Here is a 22,067-nt window from a genome sequence, read left to right as displayed (position 1 = left end):
TTTTGTATATCGCGACCAATTGAGAGACACTCACTTCTACCTCACTGTACCCTGTTTGGCAGCTGTCAAAATTGGCATTGCCGAGAGTTGTTTGGTCATTGTCAGTTGAAGCATCTTCGTCCATTGTACGCAATTTTGTGAAAGTCATCGACGGCACCAGCTTGTTATTTCTTACAAAAGTGGTGCACTGTGAGCAGTAATTACTTAGCTATTCAAAGTTCCAACAATCCGAACTAACCGAAAATGGTGAACATCACCTCGGCCGCCGGCATAATATGCCTGTTGGATGAACCGGTCGCGGAGCTAAAGGTATTTGCGTTGAACAAGCTGAACATGATCGTGGGTGAATTCTGGCCAGAAATCTCGGAAGCGGCCGAGAAGATTGAAATGCTGCATGAGGACAAAAGCTTCTCTCATCACGAGCTGGCGGCACTGGTGGCCTCGAAGGTCTATTACCATTTGGGTTCATTCGAAGATTCTCTAACCTACGCACTGGGAGCTGGCGATTTGTTCGATGTGAATGCACGCAACGAGTACGTGGACACGATTATTGCTAAATGTATCGACCATTACACCCAGCTGCGGGTATCGCTGGTCGAGGCAGAAGAGAATAATCTGGTCGCGAAGCCGATAGATGCACGCCTTGAAGCGATCGTAAACCGAATGATTCAACGCTGTCTTGAAGATGGCCAGTATAAGCAGGCGCTTGGTATTGCGCTCGAAACCCGCCGTATGGACATCGTGGAAGCATCGATTATGAAGGCGGATGACGTACCCGGAATGCTGGCGTACGCGTTCCAGGTGACGATGGGTTTCATCCAGAACCGTGCCTTCCGCAATACGGTGCTCCGCTGCTTGGTCGAACTTTACCGCAATGCGGGTGTGCCGGATTACGTGAATATGTGCCAGTGTTTAATATTCCTCGAAGATCCGCTGGCGGTGGCGGAGGTTCTGGATGGGCTAACGAAGGAGAGTGAATCGTCGGTGCTGATGGCGTACCAGATTGCCTTCGATCTGTACGAATCCGCCACACAGCAGTATCTTGGCCAGGTGCTACAAGCACTGAAAGCAACCGCACCGATACCATCTGCATTGATTTCCAACTTCAAACCACAAGGTACCACGACTACCGATGCGACATCTGAAGCCGCCGAACCGAAAACCGAGCGTACGCTGGAAAGTCTGAACGAGGCTGAAAAAACTCATCAGAAGAACATCGAAAAGCTAGCCAGCATACTGTCGGGAGAGGTTACGATTGAATTACAACTGCAGTTCCTCATCCGCAGCAACCATGCCGATCTGCAAATCTTGCGAGCGACGAAGGAATCGGTTCGGCTATCGATCTGCCATACGGCCACCGTCATCGCGAACACGTTTATGCACAGCGGTACCACCAGTGATCAGTTCCTGCGCGACAATCTCGAATGGTTGGCAAGAGCAACGAATTGGGCAAAGCTTACTGCAACCGCATCGCTCGGTGTAATTCATCGAGGACACGAAACGGATTCGCTCGCACTAATGCAAAGCTATCTGCCGAAAGAGAGTGGTCCAAGCTCGGGCTACTCAGAAGGTGGCGGTCTGTATGCTCTCGGTCTGATACATGCCAACCACGGTGCGAACATTATTGACTATCTGCTGCAGCAGCTAAAGGACGCTCAGAATGAGAACGTACGCCACGGTGGGTGTCTCGGGCTTGGTTTGGCAGCGATGGGAACGCACCGTCAAGACGTGTACGAGCAGCTAAAGTTCAATCTGTACCAGGACGATGCGGTCACCGGTGAAGCGGCGGGTATTGCAATGGGAATGCTTATGCTCGGTTCTAAGCATGCGCAAGCGATCGAAGATATGGTATCCTACGCGCAGGAAACTCAGCACGAAAAGATCCTTCGTGGGCTGGCCGTTGGTATTTCGCTCACGATGTACGCCCGGCTGGAGGAAGCTGATGCATTGGTGGCATCGTTGTCGAACGACAAAGATCCGGTGTTGCGTCGCAGTGGTATGTACACGATCGCGATGGCGTACTGTGGAACGGGCAACAATCAGGCTATCCGTAAGTTGCTTCACGTAGCCGTCAGCGATGTAAATGATGATGTGCGTCGCGCTGCAGTTACCGCCATCGGTTTTATTCTGTTCCGTTCCCCGGAGCAGTGTCCGTCGGTCGTTTCCCTCTTGGCAGAATCGTACAATCCACACGTGCGCTATGGTGCCGCTATGGCGCTGGGCATTGCTTGTGCTGGAACTGGTTCTCGTGAAGCAATCGCTTTGCTCGAACCGATGGCAAAGTTTGATCCGGTGAATTTCGTTCGCCAGGGTGCGTTAATTGCATCGGCCATGATCCTGATTCAGCACACCGACCAAACGTGCCCGAAAGTAACGTTCTTCCGGCAGCTGTACACCCAGGTCATCACCAACAAGCATGAGGACGTGATGGCAAAGTTTGGAGCTATCCTAGCGCAAGGTATCATCGACGCAGGTGGCCGCAACGTGACAGTTAGCTTGCAATCCCGTACCGGCCACACCAATCTGCAAGCGGTCGTGGGAATGTTGCTGTTCACTCAGTACTGGTACTGGTTCCCGTTGTCCCATTGTTTGTCGTTGGCTTTCACCCCTACCTGCATCATTGCGTTGAACTCTGATCTGAAGATGCCGAAGATCGATTTCAAATCTGCCGCTCGCCCCTCGCTCTATGCGTATCCCGCCCCGCTGGAGGAGAAAAAGCGGGAAGAACGGGAAAAGGTCACCACAGCCGTGCTTTCCATTGCGGCTCGTGCGAAGCGTCGCGAAGGGGACAAAAAGAAGGAAGCGAAGGATGGTGGTAGCTCAACCGCGAAGGACGGTACAGTGGCAGGAGAGACTAAGATGGAAGTAGATGATGATGCGGCTGCTGGCAAAGATGACGCAGCTAAGCCGAAAGAGGAATCTAAACCATCCACGGCAGCGTCCACAACACCGGTGAAGGACGAATCTAAGAAGAAGGATAAATCCGGTAGCACTAGTGTGGGTTCACCAGCAGCGGCTTCTTCAGGGGACGACGCCGCTGCTTCAAGTTCTGCGAGTACGGAGAAGACAGCGGACAAGACGGCCAGCAAAACACCCAAGGAACCGGAGCCTAGCTTTGAGATTTTAGCCAACCCGGCCCGTGTTATGCGTCAACAGTTGAAGGTCATCAGCATTGCCGAAGGAACGGTCTACACCCCACTGAAGGATGTCACGATCGGGGGTATTATCATGATGAACCATACAGCCGCTGGGGAACAGGTTTTGGTCGAACCTGTTGCTGCCTGCGGCCCAAAGAATGATGATCTAAAGGAACCGGAAGCTCCGGAACCGTTCGAGTATGTGGAAGATGATGCGTAAGCTTCTTTTTTTTGCTTTTGTAGATGGACTGCATACATGGGTTGTAACCAAATTGAATAGAACCCTTTGAAACACAAATAAAACGTTTTCCACAATGTTCACTAAGAGAATGCGTTTGTTTATTTGGGTAATCGCTTAACAAGTTTCAATTCGTGTGTCAACCAGATCGCCAAGGAGAGCAGAATTAACGAACCCGATTGATGGCTTGCGGCTAGCGGTACGGGAACGTACGTAAGTAACGTCGTTATGCCGAGGGCTACCTGCATCCAGCCCATCGCTGCAACGGCCGTGGCCGCTTTATATGCGCGCGGTGGTAACATTCGTCGGCGGGAAATCAGAAACATACCGGTGATGAGCGTAAGTGTGGCTGTTCCCAAGACTCGATGGTCAAACTGTACCGTGGTGGGATTTTCCGTAAAGTTGCGCAACGTTGGCGACAAAGCGAGTATGTCACTCGGAATCCAGCGGTCGGCCATCTTCGGGAACGAGTTGTAAATCAGCCCCGCATCTAGACCGGCGACGAACGCCCCAGAGAGGGCGGTAAAGAATACGGCCGCCTTGGTAGCATGGGCCAAACCCTTAAAGCGGAATGTGGCAGCAGGAATCTGACCGACCAGTTTCTGTGCCGGCAGCAACTTATCCAGCGCGGACCACAGGAAGAGAGAGTACAGCACGAAGGCAAATCCGAGATGCGATGCCAGACGATACTGTGAAACACGCGGTACGTCACTTTCCTGGTGGAATCGATCCTCCAGGCCAGATTTCACCATGTACCAGCCCATTAGACCCTGGGCACCGATAAGGGCGCCAAAAGCGAGCACACGTATTTTCATCGCTTTGTTAAAGTATCCTCTGGTCCAAAAATAAAGTGCTGGAATGGCATAGAATGCTCCTATTGCTCGACCCCACATACGGTGCCCATATTCCATGTACCAAATAAGCTTAAATTCTTGCAGTGTGATGTCCTGGTTTTTGCTGAAATTTGGAAGCAATAACATCATTACATTGTTTTGCTTTAGTCTATTGTGAATACTTACAGCTTAAATTCGGGAAACTGCTGATATCGGTCAAATTCCTCGCGCCATTCCACATCCGTTCTTGGCATTTTTTCGCCCAACAATTTCCACGTAACCATCGACAGGCCCGACTCGGTAAGCCGCGTAACCCCACCTACAGCATCATTGCGGTTATGATTGGGAATTCATTGAAGAAAGAATTAATATATATTAGATCAGGAACGGGACAAACGATAATGTTATTGTTAACTGGGGTACTCCCTAATTGGGAATTTATTTCCCTGTCCGTTTTACAATCTCCTCCATCACAATGCACACGCAATGGATGACAAATTCATAGTACGCAATCCCACCTAGTACGACAGCAACGAAGACCATCCCACTGCATCCTAGCAACCAGTACCCGACGCTTTTGGTTCCCTTTTCTGGTGCACTCGATTTGGTGCAGTATCGACTGATGGGAGTGCGAAATGTTCTTCCTATCGTAAGTAAGCTATTCTGTAAAGTGGAACCGGAAAGAGAGAACGTTAATATGTATCAACACGCGTCAATATCGAGGGGATTAATCTACCTTTGTTGTATCACGAAAGGCGAATCCTCCGCCGTTTGATTTGACTAGCAGTGAGTTGTGAGTCACGAATGATCTGGCGGGGCTGAGAGTTTTAAATACGCTGAGTTTGTTGGTACCATTTCGTGCAATGCATGATGAGAGGCGTAAACAATTGAACATGGTGAACACACTTTTTTTGGTGCACGATGTTTAAACCTAGAAATGCTTATTGCATCAGTAGAAATCCACTTGCACGTAAATCGTTGCGAAATGTTATTCTCCTCTGCACCGGCTGTAAATTCAATGACAACCAAAATGTCTAGTTGGGACAGAAGAACACAACAAGAAAACATTCGTTGAAGTATTCGATCAACACAGTGATTTGTTTTGGTAAACTTTTAATAATTTTTTTCCCAACAATTCGTTTACTTTCTTTCCGATTAGTAGCGCAATTCACGATGTATTTTTGTTTCAGATGAAAATTAACTTTTATATTTTTTGCTAGATTCGATCTTTTTGTTGATGTGGAAATTGTTGCTGAAAGCAAACGTCAAACGTGAGCGGGAAAATTGAAATGAACCAACCTTGCTAACGGCATTGTTTCGTATCGCCGGCTTTTCGATTGCCTCCAGGAAAGCAATCACTTTTACCATTATCAATTTGGCTGATAACGGCTTTGTTCGTGTTTTTGGTAAAGAAAGTTCGTCTCATCGTCTGATCAAATGTGAGTAAAACCCGCCACATTGCGTGGATGAAAATTATTCGTCCACACCTTAAACTGCAAACTTATATCAATATTACGCTCCAGATTGCCAACGCCATCATGCTGGACTGCCACAACTACACGGTGAAATCGGGTGAGGAAACGTTCATGGGCTATGTTATTAGGCATAAGGCTGCCCTTATCGATTCGGTACAACTGCTACCGAAAGAGGAAGCTGAGCATGAGGTAGAGTTGGCACTGAACTTCATGCAGTACTACATGCACCTGGAAGACGATGGCCTGATTGATCAACCTAAAGCTCAACACCGGGTGTTGATCGACAAGCGAAAGTCGGTGTTCGAGATAATGCTGGATTTGCATTCGGCCATGCGAGCAACGTGCGTGGGCTTCAAGCTGTACTTCTATGGAGAGAACCCTATTACGAGCGAGTTTATCCAGCTGCTCTTACAGTACCCAGCGTTTTCCTCCCAGGATGGTAATCAGCTGGCATTGACTGCTGAAATACCGCTACATATGGCGTACTGTACCATGATCGTGTTCGACTCGTGCGATCTCGAATCGGCAAGCGATCGTTTGGCGCTGGCATGGATGAGTAATAACGCACCGTGGGCCATTCGTAGCGTGCTGGTGCAGGAAAACGTAAAGGATGAATTCGTACAGCTCGTTAAGGCCAAGTTAAAACCGTTCACCGAAAGCCAGAGCAAGTTCCTGAAAAGTTCCCTAGAAAAAGCGCTCGATGCGGCCAAAACACTTGGTGCCCAGCTGGTACAAAGCGATTCCGATGCGAGCGAAGTTAAGCCAATGCTTGCGTTCGTACCCGGTGTTCAGTATCTGCTTTCTACGAATGCTGGCGCTGTTCAACCGAGCCCCATTGTGGCCATAAACGCTTTCCGTACGGCAAAGGAAGCGATATCGCTGGCCAACACTAACAACGGTGGTTCTGTCTCGCTGTGGACCGAAGAACTATCGCTGACGTTTGAGGTTGCGTATGGATTGCGTAGCCAAACCGTTTGGGTGAACAGTTACGCGGAGTTCAATCCGAACTGTGCGTACACTTTCCGTCGGGATGATTTCTGCTACGGTTCAGATTATGCCGTATGTGAGAAGAAAGTAAAAACCGTCTTCGCACCGACGGTTACCACGCCAACGAACAGTGCGGATAAGAATCAACAAGCGATCAAGAGCTTGGGTACGTACGTGGCCAACAAACGGAGCTACCGCGGGAATACGGTGCAGTTGAAAAATGGCATCCGCTACGAGAGCATCTGTACGCCGGCAGAATTGCAAGCGTACGGTGAAGGACATCGGCTGAGCGTGGTGGAAAACTTCTGGGAGACGTACGTCTCACTGGACGCGATCGATCGTCATTTGCTGCTGGATACGGTGCACACCCAGCGTAAGGTAATTTGCATTCCGTACGGTGTAACGTTCGCTAATTGAATGTTGCATATTCCATTTTCTTATCGGTTGCTAAAACCAAATTTCCATGATGTTCGGTACTACTGCGTACGTTACGTATTCGTGAAAAACGATTGCTTTATGTGTTCTCCTTTCGTGATGTCGTTCACGGTAGTGGCCATTACAATGAATCTTTGAATAAAATATATTTTTTTTATAAACGAACACAACACGGTACTTAATCTTCTATTAAATAGGATTCTATATTCTATAAGAAACGCTAAAAGCGTGTGCCTACCTTTCACCTTCACCTTCACTCTAATACGTATAATTGTCTGTGTCCACTATCCTGTTCACATTGCTACCTGCAATTACTGCTTAAAAGTAGAAACTGTTCGCATTATGTTAAACATTGAACACAATTATGTCGTGAATGCTGATTTTGTTTATAGAGACTTTCAGCCTTACAGCTTCATTCGTCTTTTCAAATAGAAATAATTATGCACCACGCAGTACTCATTTTGGGGGCTAATTTATGGAGTGTCAAGGTAAACGATTCGTCCTCTGCGTTCCATACCTCTCACGAAGACTTCGCATCGATTCGGAGCGTACAATCGAATGCAAAAAAGGGTAAGCAAACCTTTCGAAATAGATTTGTTCACTTTCGTTGGTGTGTGTTTGTTGTAACGAAAATTTTGTAGCTACTTTCGGTGCCTAATTAACTTCAGTTTAGCTTAAGCAACTAGCAGTAAATAAGTCCCTCCAACTCCAACCATTCGGGTTTCGGTTGCATAACGATATTTCGCATAGTTTTTACCAGCGCTGTAGTTTGTGTCATCGTGCCTTAACTAATTGATCGCTTTCCACTTCATTAATGGTACTAAGTTCCATCTTTGAAGACATCGACACACCGATCGACAGACGACAATATCGGTTATTACAGTTTACACCACATTTATAGCAGCTTAATATTTTTCAAGCCTCATTAGCTAACAGATTACATCATGTTCGATGCGTGAATGGAGCACAACGATTCTAATTCGTCTATGTGTGAAACGAACACGCAACCAATGATGGCATTCGGTTCCATTTATCGCACCTTTGCAGGTCGCCATCGGCATCTTTTGTTTATTGATTTTAAACTAAGGACATTGATGAGGCGCAAATAACATTCGTACGATCTTGAAGAAGGTGTTAAAAGTTAGAACAACACTGAAGAGCATATGATGTTCGGCAGATGTGTTGCTGCTTACAGCTTAGGTAGTAAAACAGAGATGGCACTGTATGACATAATTTAACTTTTATTGCTGATCACGTGCTTTTTTTGGTTAATTTTTACCTTTTTTTCGCATTTAACTGTGACTAGGTACACAAATGCACTACAACACAGGGTAACGGTCTACATCTCCTTATCCGGTATCCATTCCCGGGCCGACTGTAGTGTGAACAACCGATGGTGTCGTTGAAATTGTTTCTTGCGCAGAAACTCTTTTGCCGTGCCGTGAAAAATGTCCCACAGTCCAAAGTTACCGAAACACTGGGTGTAGCTATTAAATATGACATTAAAGTGTGACCGGTTAAAAGCACTCAATGCCGCGTCCCATAGACAGTGCCACACACTTACTTTAGATGATGATAGTCGTGAAACTCGGAGCTCGCCAGGTACGGTAGATGGTAGTCCGAATGGTCGGCCAGTGTGTCGATCGTAACGTACGAGAACCATATCATGATCGTAAAGACGTGGCTCCGCATTATGGCTGGCCCGGCATACACTGGCAGTAGATCGCTCAGTACGAACTCCACCGGATGGGAGTACATGGCGGCCAATGCTACGGGTGCAGTCCACTCGTGGTGCTGCTTATGGAAATGGCGGTACAGCAGCCGACTGTGAAGCAATCGATGCGTGTAGTAATACCCAATCTCCCAGCACAGAATGCACACCAGCATGTCCTGCCCGATCGTGTACAGTGACGGTAGCACACGGACGGGAGGAATATCGACGGTGAACAGTTTTCGGCTGTGAAATACCAGATAACTGGTGGGTATACCGAAGAGAAACTGATTGCGCAGCACGGTGAGAACAAGCTGCTTGAAGCGCTTCCAGGGCAGTGGTTCATTTTTGCCCGGTTGTATTTTGTACTTGCGCAGACATTGAGGCCGCCCGGTAAGATCCATCGCGACGAACAACATACCGAAGAACCAGAAAAATGCGTACGTATAGGCGGTGAGAAACCAAACGTACAGCACATCGGGATCATCACCTGATACAGTGAAAGAAAAGGGGAATAGAAGACATTCACAATAAAACAGCACTTCCTGCAAGATCCAGTGAGAGAACTACCAATGATATCAAGCAGCTTGTTCCACTGAATTTCGAAGTAGTTGAAGCTAATCGTTGTATTTAGTTGGACATACGTTGACGCGTTTTCTACCGTTAACGATGCCACCCCTGTATTAGCGTCTAATGGATGCGCGTACTCCATCCTGTTGGGCCCCGAAGTAGTAAATCTTCGCGGTTAAACAGCGTTCCCGTCTGTAGGATTAGTGACAGATCACTTCACGCCCGAACTGTGTACGATCGCCAGCAGTACCGTGCACTGTTGTATTGCCGTACGATAACTGATGTTGCCCGCGGGACTGACTGATATGAAAACCGTACACATACCCAGTGCCACACACTCTTCTACATCTTAATTGCTGATCGAGGAAAGTTGAAGGTCTTCGTCGTGAGCCTGAAGCGTGACCTACCTTACTTTAGTCCGATATGTTTCGTACAGCTTCGCCGTGTATTGAACCATGGTTTAGTGCTCTTTCGCCACAATGGTGATTTCTTTGTGGACAGATACGGCCATAAAATGCACTAAATCAATCCGTCAAAGGAATAGTGCCAGGTAGTGTACCGCGCTGTGTATTGTGTGCTTTCTTTCTTTTGGGGTGTCATGAGTCACAAGCTGTTTTTGGGTAGTTTGCTATACTCTACGAAAATGGTATTTTGGCAAAGAAGGCATTGCATTTTGCAACGAGCATTTATTTCGCTGGTACTAACTCCCTGGCGCATTTGAGACTGAAAATACGATAGTGTCTTTGGTATTGTTTCTTCTTACGAAATTCTGCATTAGTTCCATGCAGTCGATCGATCCAGCCGAAGTTTCCATAACATTGATTGAAGCTAGAAATAAGAAATGTATAAGTCAATTATTAGAGAAGTTATAAAGAAAAGTAAAAGCAGAAACAGGGTTGCAGGTGCTGTATAGTTCACACATGCCGATCACATCTCCTATTTGTGCTTATAAAGTGCTCTGTTAGTTGTTATAGCAGCGATTTATGGCATAGCCTACTCAAATGCAAGTTAATGATGATAAACCTTCAGTTAACACGTATGGGGAGTGGGGGGATAAAAAATCAATCGCCCAGCTATATGCAACCCTCTCTGTTGAAATTAATTAGTGAATGAAGGGTTTACGCTCGAGTCAAATTTGATGAAAGACGTTAAGGATATCAGTCCACTTACGTCGTATGATGGTAATCGTGTGCTTCGGAGCTACCAAGAAATGGAAGGTGATAGCCAGAGTGATCGCCTAGCGTGTCCCACATCACGAACGTTAGCCAGAGGTTGAGTGTGAATATGTGGCAATTCGTGATGGCCGGTCCGACGAAAACTGGCAGCAGACCACTGACGATGAACTCGATCGGATGCACGTATATAGACGACCATGCCACCGGTGCCTTCCATTCGTGATGCTTTTTGTGGACATGCTTGTAGAAGAAGCTCGTGTGCATTAGACGGTGAGTGTAGTAGAATGCTACCTCCCAGGCAACGATGCACACTATCATGTCTCGCAGGATAATGTCCAGCGTGGGTAGCACGCGCACATCAGGTACCGTGTCCCCGATCAGCTTTCGGGCATGGTACGAGCAGTATGTTATCGGAACACCGAAAACTAGCTGGTTATAGGCGATTGTTTGCATGAGTTGCTTGCACCGTTCCCAATCGAGTGGTTCGTTGGTTCCGGGCTGTGTTTTGTACTTTCGCATGCAGTGAGGTCGATTCGTCAGATCCATCAGTACGAACAACCCTCCAAGCAGCCAGAACAAACCGTACGAGTAGAGCATAGAATACCACACGTAGAGATTGTCGGAATTATCTCCTGTGAAGGAAGGATGAACGTGTACACCATTAATCACTCGGAATCACTAACAGCCACAAGCAAATCCTTGGAGTATCCCATGCTTTTCTCGATCATACCTATAACATCCAGTAATGCATTCCATTTACTCTCGATAATTCCCATAGGAAAGTTAACCTTATCTCCATGGTATGATTCTTCGGTACAATTCACTGCAGATACCTCGCCTAACGATAGATTCATTTTTCAAGCTTCACTTATTTCCTTTGTAACAAAATGGTAGCACTGCACTTAAGATCACTCCTCGTATCGCGCTAACATTACACCGTAACTGTTGCGGAAACACTACTTAATATCACAAAGTCTTCTGGCAAACCGTGAAAGGTTGCAAGCGATGCGGCGCTCACGGTGGTTCGTGTGGGACTTGAATTTTAATACTCCCATCGCATCGATTTTAATATCCATCGATTTAAAAAGAGATCTCAATCGGTTGCATAAAATTTTAATATTGTTTGGTTCGATGGTGGGGATTGCTATCGCTCGCATCATGATTAGAAAGGCTCGGACCATAGGCGAAACATTTTTTTTTGCAGTGGTTTTGCTTGACACTCAATTCACACTTCGCTCAGTTTATTTTTGGATGAACTAATTCGTTGCCCACGTTATTAATGGAGATTTTGGCACAGAAACGCAACAAATTCATCCGTCGAAAAACGCATTGTCGATTGAGTTGAGTGCGAGTTCCCGAATTGTTGCATAAATCTGGTTTTAGCTAAATCTGTTAATGAAGCTATTAATTAAAATTTGGCCCATAGATCCGTGGCCCATAGATCAAAGAAGTAAAACCTGTGGAATATAGTATACCCGCCGCGCCTTTAACTTAAATACTCACCTTTCTAGTGTTACATCTGATACAGGTTCATGAATCTGAATGAAACTTTAAACTGGAAGAAGGTAACTAAATCCCTATTCGACAGATTAATCAATTCTCAGAATTTCATGAAACCTCAAAGATCAATTAATCTTCTGAGAAATATAAATCCTCACAGATTCTACTATCCTACTATCTTTGAGAATTCATGAATCTTTCGAGAGTTGACTTCTGATTTGAATGACCCCACACCAAAAAAACCTATGAATGATTCCTCTTAAAAGACTAATTAAGCACAACACTACACTTCTTTGTAATAAAGACAGACGCTATGTAGTTGAATTGGAATAGATTGCTCCTGAGCCTAGCACGTATAAAAAATTGCCAATATCAGCCAATAGAAGGTTAGTAAAAATTTAGAATTTTTGATGATTTGGATAGTTTTTATAGATTAAATGTTCTTAAGATCAGTATTGTAAGAAGGCATAAAAAGATATGTAATATGGATATAACTAGCAAATCATGAGTATTATAGAATTTTCGAATTAAGTCCTAGAAAAAAGGTAAAAGTGATCGCTCACAAAACTTAACAATAGTTCAATTTCTAGAAGTCCTGATTTACGTTCTTGTCAGATGTATCTTTCGTTCCGCCACGAAGAAATTGAAATTTGCATCATTAAGATGTTATTCTCTTTTAGTGTAAAGTGGCTTTATTAGATTTGTAAAAAAAACAGTTTGTAGTACACCTTGTTGGTTGTCTTTACGGTATAATATGAAATTGATAAATAGTGTTACTGTACAAAAGCGCTGTAGTTTTCCCATGATTTGTCCAAAATTCATTTTGTTGGTATTAACTCCCTGGCAGATTTGAGGCTGAAAATTCGATAGTGCCTTTGGTATTGTTTCTTCTTACGAAACTCGTTACTGGTTCCATGGAGCCGATCGCACCATCCATAGTTGCCATAACATTGATTGAAGCTAGAAATAAAAATGTTAGAATAGCTATTAAAAACCCTTGGCCACAAAGTTCTTATATTTTTGGGTTCAGGGCTATGGTAGTTATAACAGCATCAGTTCATAGTACAGTCGATAGAAATGCAAATGAATGATGATAGTCCTTCAGATAACGCTTTTTACAGACGTTAGATTGACAATCAATCGCCCAGCTGCATAAAGCCCTTTCTAATGGAAATGGATTAGTGAACGAAGGGCTTATGCTCCCGTCAAACCCTAGGTGACGAAAACTAAAACCAAGCACTTAAGTCCACTTACGTCATATGATGGTAATCATGCGATTCGGAGCTGCCAAGAAATGGAAGGTGATAGCCAGAATGATCGCCTAGCGTGTCCCACATCACGAACGTTAGCCAGAGGGTGAGTGTGAATATGTGGCACTTCACGATGGCCGGCCCGAGGTACACTGGGAATAGATCACTGACGAGGAACTCGATCGGATGAGCATACATAGCTGACCATGCCACCGGTGCCTTCCATTCGTGATGCTTTTTGTGGATATGCTTGTAGAAGAAGCTCGTGTGTAGCAAACGATGGGTATAATAGAAGCCCACCTCCCAGGCAATGATGCACACTATCATGTCTCGCAGGATAATGTCCAGCGTGGGTAGCACACGCACGTCGGGTACCATGTCACTGATCAGCTTTCGGGCATGGTACGAGCAGTATGTCATGGGAACTCCGTATACCAGCTGGTTGTAGGCGACCGTTAGCATGAGTTGCTTGCACCGTTCCCAATCGAGTGGTTCGTTGGTTCCGGGCTGTGTTTTGTACTTGCGCATGCAGTGGGGTCGATTCGTCAGATCCATCAGTACGAACAACCCTCCAAGCAGCCAGAACAAACCGTATGAGTAGAGCATTGAATACCACACGTAGAGATTGTCGGGATTATCTCCTGTCAAGGAAGGTAACGTGTACACCATTAATTATTAGCAATCAATCGCAATCACTAACAAATGTTATATACATCTAACTTTCACAGTCCTTTGCAGAGTCCGTAATCTCAATAAACACCATACAATTTATGTTTTAGAAAATATCCAGTTGTGTGCACTTTTTCCACCGTTAACACATGATTTAAAATGAAAAATTTAGCAACTTAAATAGTATAACAATAACTTTTATGTTCCACACATTGCACTACAATTTTTTGTGATTTTAATATCAGTACAATATCATTAATAATATTTCTCACGATCATACCTATGACATCCAGTAATGCATTCCATTTACGCTCGATAATGCCAAATGGCAAATATGTTTCGGAATGCAACACACCTTCATAGTGTGCTTCTAGCGTAAAATTATCGGCAGACACTTGAACAAATGATTGATTCATTTTATATAAGGTTTGCTTGGGCAAGTATTATTTTTCGTGATAGTAAAAATCGAAAACGATAACACTTCACTTCGGATCACTACTTGTATCTCGCTAACATCACACTGGCAACTGTTGTGAAATCACTGTTTTATCTCACAAAGTGGTCACCCCTAAACGGCCAAGCGCTTCAAGCGATGCTGCGCTAACGGTGGCTCGCGTGTAACTTGAATATGAATAGCACCTGCAGGTGAGTTTTGATGAGGTTCTGTCGATTTAAAAAAAAAATGGAAAAAAGCTCTCCCTTGTCTTGTCGTACAGTGCACGCGAGAGATTCGTACTCCTGCCGTTGTTTTAATGGTCCCCAAAATCAACTTTTCGGCTACGAGCGTGAGATGAAAGCGCCAAGCGAGCGTCTGTAATTAGTACCATTACAGCATCCGACCTTCGCGAGATGATCGATCGACTGGCGACCCGCTCACGGTGAGTGCATTTCGGATCGGTGTGAGGAGACGCTACAGAGCTAATCGTCCAAGCCTACCCCAATGTGCTAGATGTTAGGAGTCAACGTATAAAACGGTTGCGGTAATAGATTCACCAACGGTGACTTTCTGTTTGGAATTTAATCGGCATGCAATCGTTGGCATTGAAAATTGCACGATGGCGCTTAGAGAAATTTCCCTCGTGGTTGATGAGTTTTTAAGTGTGTTTATCTCTGGAAATAGTTACATTTGTGTGCTTAAAGTGAAACAATTAAAACAACGGTAAAATAATATTAAAAACTTTTTTGAAATAGTCTAACCTTTCCAAATGCCTTGGGTCAAGATCGGACGAAACCAATAACTAAATTTACATTTCCGTGAACCCACGGTTATCTGGTTTGAATATCTTTTTTATTGAAAGTTTCGATATGAACATCTTCAAATATGTATTTAGTTCGTTTATTTTATTTATTTTTTATTCTTGTGCCAGCCCTTATGTCTTCTTTTTGCGTTCATTAAATTGATACTGTTTTACACAACGAAAAAGACGATCACTTCCTAACAAAATAAGCAGCACAAGATGAATTGTTCATTTTACTAAAATTTAAAGCTAAAAAAAGAATGTTGCAGTGCTATATATTTGAGTCATAATTGTGCATCGTCCGTCCGTAAGGTAAGGTAACATAATAACTGTAACTAATAGCATTAGAGTGAACAGTGTTGACAATATGTGGAAAAAATATGATCGCTTGTTGTTTTAAATATATTGGCATAAAATGTAATCATTGAAACGTAAATGCAATATGAACAAATTTGCAGTGCGGTCGTTACACCTGGAAGCACCATTTTTATTTCTTTTCAAGGTTATCTTCAGGTGTTCAAGTGTTATGTTGAATTGATTGAGAAAGGAATTAATTATGACAGAAATTAGTTTTAGCAATATTTCTCAGAATTTCCATAAGTTCAATACTACTGGCTGTACTGAAATTACAAGTGCTTATGAAATTGTGAAGAACCACCCTGTTCGTTAGCCCATAGGGTGAGCTTTTCTGCTCTGAGCTTTAAAGCTCACCGATAGCGCTGAGTGTGATGCAGTGCATCCATGTAACGCTTTGTAACGCTTTTATTTAAGGGAAGATTTTGGGTAGGGGTTGGTTACAGTAAACACGTGCAAAAAAATATAACAAAAACAGTTATCGCATCTTAATTATAATGTTAAACTTACAATAAATCACAAAAATAACCTTTTTTTGTTTGGGTTTCCAAGTGTGATATCCTTCTAATGATGATTTTCTAATTTCAACCGTTGAGTAAGATTCTTTTACATCGTTTTCGCAGTGTTCTGTACAGAATTTGTTTAAATAATGTAATTCCATTTATTGTTTTATTATTTTATTGTTTATTTTATTTATTAGTATGACAGCTTTTGCGAGTACAATGAGCTTTCAAGGCATATCCTCCTCGTAATAATAACGATGTATTTTTGTGATATATTTATGTTGTCCGTTTCGGTTTTATTGTTTGTTGTTGATGATAGGACAATAAAAAAGATATGATAATGTTTCACTTTCTTCTTCAATGGCATTGTACTACTATCCTCAAGCGGTCTCCTATGCTCTATTTCACTTTATTCGTGTAAAACCGGAACCAAATAAACTACCGGAACGCTCCAATGTAGCATATGATTAAAAGAGATTCCTATTGGCGACTTTGGTATTGTCTCCAAAGGGTAACTGTATCCTTATCCGTTCCATTTCGATAAAAACAACACAACAGATAACAAAAAATGGATTATGCGGACATAAAAGCAAAAAAATAAAAGGTTAGGATTGAAAGGAGTAAATTGTTGTTTCGTACATGCCGGCTCATCTAGTATTGTTGTAGTCGAAAGCCTGCGGCGTGTAAGTTTTGGCAGTTTCGAATTCTACATTGGATCACAAAAGATTATCCAACACTGCAGGCTCACGCTTTCGTCTCAGCCAGTTAGATGCGCTGCAAAACGGCAGGATTTGAGACATCGTCTGTATGAATGTGCATTCCCACAGAGCCTTTTCGAACCAAGGTCACAGGGACACTTGCTGAACGACACATGCATCTACATGCTCTGAAGGGGTTTTTTTTCTCCAATTTATTGTTCGTTAGATAATAAACTGCTCTTTTATGACCGAGAAGTGAAACCAAACATGTGCAACACGCCGCTAAGAAAATGCCACGAGTAAGTTCTACCAACCTGCATGAGCTGTTGCTGAACAATTTCCACATCGAAATCAAAATCTCACAAATTAGTGTAGTTCTGAATGCTAGTTCATGTAAGGAAAAGGAAATTCCCTTATTCGATTGTTTTATTTTATTTTACTCACAAAATAATTTCATAATTTGAATTCCGACTGTCCGGGTGCATTAGCTCTGAAAATGCACTAAACTTTTTGAAATTGCCATTTATTGTCCGGCAATTCGGCGATATGTTTGGAAAGTTTCGGGATTTTTTGTTGTTGCATACAATTAGAAGACAGTATGAATAATGAGAAAGAAACTTTCCATGCCATCGCAACAGCTCTAGGAACTTCGTCTAATCTACGCAGCTACAGAACAAACGATAAAAAGAAGGTGTTTTTTGTTTTAGCCGACACAGTCAACCATACTTACAGTTCGCATTCTTTGCCGGGAAGTTCATGTGATATTGCATTAAGTTTTATGGTTGTAATAAAAAAAACAACAACAACATACAATCACACAGCGCCTACTATGTTTCGGAAGTGTACAAAAACCAAACCCTCAAAACTGCTAGTCATCGCTCTTCATTAACGCGGGCATCGCTTTGATTGTTTAGTTCCACTTCCAACGGTACGTCCCTTATGTGGGACAAGTGGAACTACGCAAGAAACATCTCCATACCGGTGCTGTGGACAAAAAAAAAAACAAAACAACCACCAAATCTATTTTTCGTGCCGATTTGCCGACCACAATTGCTATCTCTACATCTGCGCTACAAAATTGTCATCGGGCGAATTAATCAAAACCATGTCCTTCTGATGGGTTCATTAATTACGCTGCTGGCAAATGCTTTGATTCGTTCAAGATCGAGTGTACATGGATACAAAAAAAAACAAACAACAAAACGTAAAAGAAAGCCCAATTTCTGGTCAGCCTCCAGCCTTTCGGGAGGTTTGTTTGAGTGTTTGTATTTTGTTTTATGCTCATTATTGATTATTCGTTACACCAACACAGCACGGTGGCTGGTGGCCTAATGTTTGGCCATTGGGTTTTATACAATGGTTATAACCCCCGGCGGAGCCCCCACTGACTCAAGCATCTCATGCTTGCCCTTTAAATGCTAACACATGCTAACGCTAGTTAAAATCAGTTCCTCAGAGTAAAGAAAAGATAACGATAATACTATTCCGTAATAATACATTCGAGCGCACACGACACCATCGGCGAGTTGTCATAAAGGTGACGGGTTTTGTGATGATTATGGTATGGTTTTGTGTGTGTTGCTTGGTTTTAAATATGCCCATTTGAATTCAGCACAGCACGGGAAGGCCGTCTCACTACTCTCTATTACGGTGGCGATTCGCGCAAAACCTTGATACACGGGCGTGTACGCAGCTAGACGGGGCTGTGCGTCTGTCCATTGCCTTGGATGGATGGTTTTGGTGGGTTCCCTGTTTGGCAACGTTGTACACACACTGCTTTCTCACCGCACTAGATGCGTGACCATCGTTCGCTTCCGATTAGCTTAGCCGCGCTAGTGTTCCGGTACGAGCTCCCGTGCCGACTTGAAGCTGAAGATGCGATGATGCCGCTGGTACTGTTTCTTCTTGCGAAACTCGCTGTCCGTACCGTGCAGCCCGTCCCACCAGCCAAACAATCCGTAACACTGATTGAACCTGACGTACCGACGATTGCGACGTGTTAATTGTCCAAATGTGTTTGCAAAATATCAATGGTAAAGTGAAGATAAAACAACAGCCCAAATGGCGAATATTGACCCCCGTCCCACCAAAATGGCGACATATGATCACCGTTGATGAGTTTATGAGGTCGGAAAGGAGAAAAAAATAAGAAAAAAAAAACACAAGAAGAAGAAGAGAAAAAAAAACATAAACGATAATTAGAAAGTGATTCACAAGAGCAGCGGTTAGTGTATACGGTAGTAATATATCTATTGGTGATCTAATAGTTTGCGAAGCGTATGCGCATTGCGTGCGTGTTGCACGATGGCCGATAAACTGTTGCTTAGCGCTCAACCGCATGTTGTGACTGTTGGGAGAGTTGTGTGAAGATGCAAAAGGTTCATCAAAATCTAATCGCAAGGTAGCTCCGAATAGCTTCCATCACAGCTAGATTTTGGTGGATCCAACGTTACAACCTCCCATGTGCTAAGCACCGACTAAGGGACGGGCTTAACCGATTGCGTTGTGCAACATAAATGCCGCTGGCTGCAGCACGACGTTTTCCAAATCGCAGCATCCGCCAGCCACTGACCTTCCGATGGCGGTTTTCTTCGGCATAACCCTTGTGGAGGTTAACCGGTCCGTGGCCCACCTTTGTTTAAAGCTTTGTGTTCGCGCACCGTAGCCGTAGTCGGAGGGCGCAAACTTAAAACAGGCAACTGCGATCGTTAGAAATTGAAATGCATGCAACGGTTGGCTAGCGTTGGGGCAACCCGGTGAGACAAGCCGTTAATCGTCCCTCTGATACCGCATTTCGGTCTGTCGGGGCGATCGATTGACATGGCGAAGCCCCCAACGAAAACGTTGACGTGACCGTTGGCATTATTTCGGGGGGGCACGCTACACCAGTGGCACTATGGCGACTGTGTATGGTTTTTTATGTTTTTTTTGTACATTGAAAAATAAAAGAAATCATCTCATAGATGCGTCACCGGTTCGGTTGGTGAAGGTTGCATCGATCGGCAGCGATCTTCGGAAGAAGCGTTAACAAGGGCAGATACCCAGCGGGTTATTCATCCAAAACGAGTGGAATTAATAATTGTGATAAATATGAAAATATTTAGCTAAATAAAGATCGTCTATTGGGACTGTTCGAGCGTAGCTTGTCCATATATCCGCTACACATGTGATACAGAAAGGAAACGATCGCACAATTATTCCTTTCATTGCAAACACTGCGGACGACATGTGTTGAGCTAAAGTGGATATCTTCAGAGCTTTGCTTCCGTACGCTTCAGAGACAGTAACAAACAGGAATGATGAATTGATAGTGGAGAAAATTGTGGTCTTCTCCAGTTTTAGACCAAACGAACTGCGAGCTACGAACGGGAGAAAGAAACAGCCAAATATGCAAACTATACGAATAACCTTGAACGATTATATCGATTTTGGAACTGGTTGCTAACATGATGCTGGTTTCCGCTTTGTTTTCCTTTTCGTTTTTGCAACTCTATGAAATTGTTTAACCTGTGCGAATTAGAGGTTTATGCTAATCGCGCTGAAGTGGTCCGTACTACACCCCAATGGCGGAAGAAGTCGCGATTTTTGGGAATAGACAAGTTTTTAGCTGGAGGTTCGAATGTTTTGACTAATTTCGAATTCAATTCTCGCACTCACGTACCTTCGCTATCGCAACGCGTGTCCAAGAATAGGAAGCGATGATGCGTTATGGTTACCAATGGCACAGGGATGAAAGCGAAAGGAATGATACAGTGAACCGTGGGAAAATGACGATTGTCTTCCAATCAATCAATTGCACATTTTTACGTTTTAGATGATTATGTTAGTAAGTCGCCCAAAGCAGAGATGCCTTTCCTGCTATCGTATATGGTTGATTGTTAGCCACTGGAAGCGAACAATCGTATACGCAATCTCGGCCCACTCTCAAGGTCAATCGGGAATGTTTTTGAAACAAAAAAAAAATCACTTCGTTCACCACCATTCATAGTTGGATGTTGCAAAATCTCTAAACATTCCCGATCACTGGTTGATCACTGGTGGTTTAACGCGTTGTAAAAAAAAAGTTACGGCACCGTGCTTCAAGGTAAGGTCTACCCGAACCGGGACCATTCACTTTCGATCCAGCCGTACCAGTTTCCGGCGGTACCAGGTAAGGTGGTGTGAAATGTTGACCTCACAAAACCGAAAACCCCCGAAAAAACGAACACCACGGTGCGGCAGCACTGGCCGGGTCCTTCCACTGTCACTCCGAGCCAGAGTCGACTTACTTGAGATGGTGGTAATCGTGCATTTCGGAGCTGCCGAGCACCGGTAGATGGTACCCCGAATGGTCGACCAGCGTGTCCATCATGACGAACGTAAACCAGATGAGGATCGTGAAGACGTGAGAGGTCATCAGGGCGGGACCGACGTACACCGGAAGCAGATCGCTGATGATGAACTCGAACGGATGCGCGTACATGGCTGCCCACGCCACCGGGGCGGACCACTCGTGATGCTTCTTATGGATGCGCTTGTAGAAGAAGCTCGAGTGTAGTAACCGGTGGCTGTAGTAGAACGTGATCTCCCAGGACACAATGCACACCATAACGTCCCGTACAATGATGTACAGCGATGGTAGCAGGCGCGGATCCGGAATGCTGTGGGCAATCAGTTTGCCCACCTGAAAGGACACGTACGATGTCGGCAGACCGTACACGAGCTGGTTGTACGCGACCGTTTTCACCAGATTTTTCAGCTTGGCCCATTCGAGCGGTTCATTCACACCGGGTTGATTTTTAAACTTGCGCATAAAGCGTGGCTTATTGGTTACATCCATCAGCACGAACAGACCACCGACGATCCAGAAGAAAATGTAGGTGTACGAGGTGAGGAGGTAGAAATACAGCGTTTCGATATCATCACCTTAGTGTCGCAGAGGGTTAGAAGGGCGCGTAAAGAAAGAAGGGAGAACATTACAATACCGAACATTACACACCGTACGGCCACAGAGAAACTATCACAGATGACTACAGATGACACGTTCGTCCCCGCACTAGCCGAAACCGTCAGAAACGAACGTCACATAGCGACACGTGTGACAGAAGAAGGGCTGAGCTGTGAGCCAAACCTATCGTACCAATAATATCCAAAAACCCGTTCCACTTTTGTTCGATCCAGGTACCGCTCGGTGTCACAAACTCGTCCACCGGCAGCTGCGTTACGTTGGCAGCAAGATCTAGTATCGTTTCCATGGTGGTTACTGTCACCGTGTAGCAAGGAGTCTTGACACTCGAAAACTAGCGATCCTTATG

General features: G+C 44.4%; 7 protein-coding genes across 8 annotated transcripts; 2 read left to right on the top strand and 5 right to left on the bottom strand.

The window, feature by feature from the left end:
* Positions 1–168: 168 nt before the first annotated feature.
* LOC128310539 (26S proteasome non-ATPase regulatory subunit 1) lies at positions 169–3,457 on the top strand. Of its 2 annotated transcripts, XM_053047200.1 has the most exons (2): positions 169–2,986; positions 3,071–3,457. In XM_053047200.1, exons 1-2 carry the CDS (start codon positions 244–246, stop codon positions 3,355–3,357), a joined length of 3,030 nt encoding a protein of 1,009 aa, XP_052903160.1. In that variant the 5' UTR covers positions 169–243; the 3' UTR covers positions 3,358–3,457. The 2 variants fall into 2 exon arrangements, with proteins under 2 accessions (XP_052903160.1, XP_052903159.1); XM_053047199.1 differs by having other exon boundaries at positions 169–3,457.
* A 19-nt stretch (positions 3,458–3,476) lies between these two features.
* Positions 3,477–5,193, bottom strand: LOC128310538 (cytochrome c oxidase assembly protein COX15 homolog). Its single transcript, XM_053047197.1, has 4 exons — positions 4,945–5,193; positions 4,727–4,871; positions 4,395–4,527; positions 3,477–4,332 (listed from the first exon to the last, which is right to left on the bottom strand). Exons 1-4 carry the CDS (start codon positions 5,101–5,103, stop codon positions 3,477–3,479), a joined length of 1,293 nt encoding a protein of 430 aa, XP_052903157.1. The 5' UTR covers positions 5,104–5,193.
* Positions 5,194–5,527: 334 nt separating this feature from the next.
* Positions 5,528–7,117, top strand: LOC128297673 (uncharacterized). Its single transcript, XM_053033356.1, has 2 exons — positions 5,528–5,647; positions 5,732–7,117. The coding sequence occupies exon 2, from the start codon at positions 5,747–5,749 to the stop codon at positions 7,085–7,087; it is 1,341 nt and encodes a 446-aa protein (XP_052889316.1). The 5' UTR covers positions 5,528–5,647; positions 5,732–5,746; the 3' UTR covers positions 7,088–7,117.
* A 1,327-nt stretch (positions 7,118–8,444) lies between these two features.
* Positions 8,445–9,843, bottom strand: LOC128310186 (fatty acid hydroxylase domain-containing protein 2-like). Its single transcript, XM_053046765.1, has 4 exons — positions 9,794–9,843; positions 9,387–9,433; positions 8,670–9,306; positions 8,445–8,592 (listed from the first exon to the last, which is right to left on the bottom strand). Exons 1-4 carry the CDS (start codon positions 9,841–9,843, stop codon positions 8,445–8,447), a joined length of 882 nt encoding a protein of 293 aa, XP_052902725.1.
* A 229-nt stretch (positions 9,844–10,072) lies between these two features.
* Positions 10,073–11,415, bottom strand: LOC128310154 (fatty acid hydroxylase domain-containing protein 2-like). Its single transcript, XM_053046724.1, has 3 exons — positions 11,292–11,415; positions 10,557–11,193; positions 10,073–10,214 (listed from the first exon to the last, which is right to left on the bottom strand). Exons 1-3 carry the CDS (start codon positions 11,413–11,415, stop codon positions 10,073–10,075), a joined length of 903 nt encoding a protein of 300 aa, XP_052902684.1.
* A 1,464-nt stretch (positions 11,416–12,879) lies between these two features.
* On the bottom strand, positions 12,880–14,396 carry LOC128310146 (fatty acid hydroxylase domain-containing protein 2-like). Its single transcript, XM_053046713.1, has 3 exons — positions 14,261–14,396; positions 13,316–13,952; positions 12,880–13,021 (listed from the first exon to the last, which is right to left on the bottom strand). Exons 1-3 carry the CDS (start codon positions 14,394–14,396, stop codon positions 12,880–12,882), a joined length of 915 nt encoding a protein of 304 aa, XP_052902673.1.
* Positions 14,397–18,023: 3,627 nt separating this feature from the next.
* On the bottom strand, positions 18,024–22,007 carry LOC128310438 (fatty acid hydroxylase domain-containing protein 2-like). Its single transcript, XM_053047081.1, has 3 exons — positions 21,893–22,007; positions 21,042–21,678; positions 18,024–18,747 (listed from the first exon to the last, which is right to left on the bottom strand). Exons 1-3 carry the CDS (start codon positions 22,005–22,007, stop codon positions 18,606–18,608), a joined length of 894 nt encoding a protein of 297 aa, XP_052903041.1. The 3' UTR covers positions 18,024–18,605.
* Between the last annotated feature and the right edge of the window lie 60 nt (positions 22,008–22,067).

This window comes from Anopheles moucheti, chromosome 2 (assembly GCF_943734755.1).
Source record: "Anopheles moucheti chromosome 2, idAnoMoucSN_F20_07, whole genome shotgun sequence".
In the NCBI taxonomy this organism is placed as follows: Eukaryota; Metazoa; Arthropoda; class Insecta; order Diptera; family Culicidae; genus Anopheles; species Anopheles moucheti.
The sequence above is the reverse complement of the archived record's forward strand: the minus strand, read 5'-3'. Positions and strand labels throughout refer to the sequence as shown.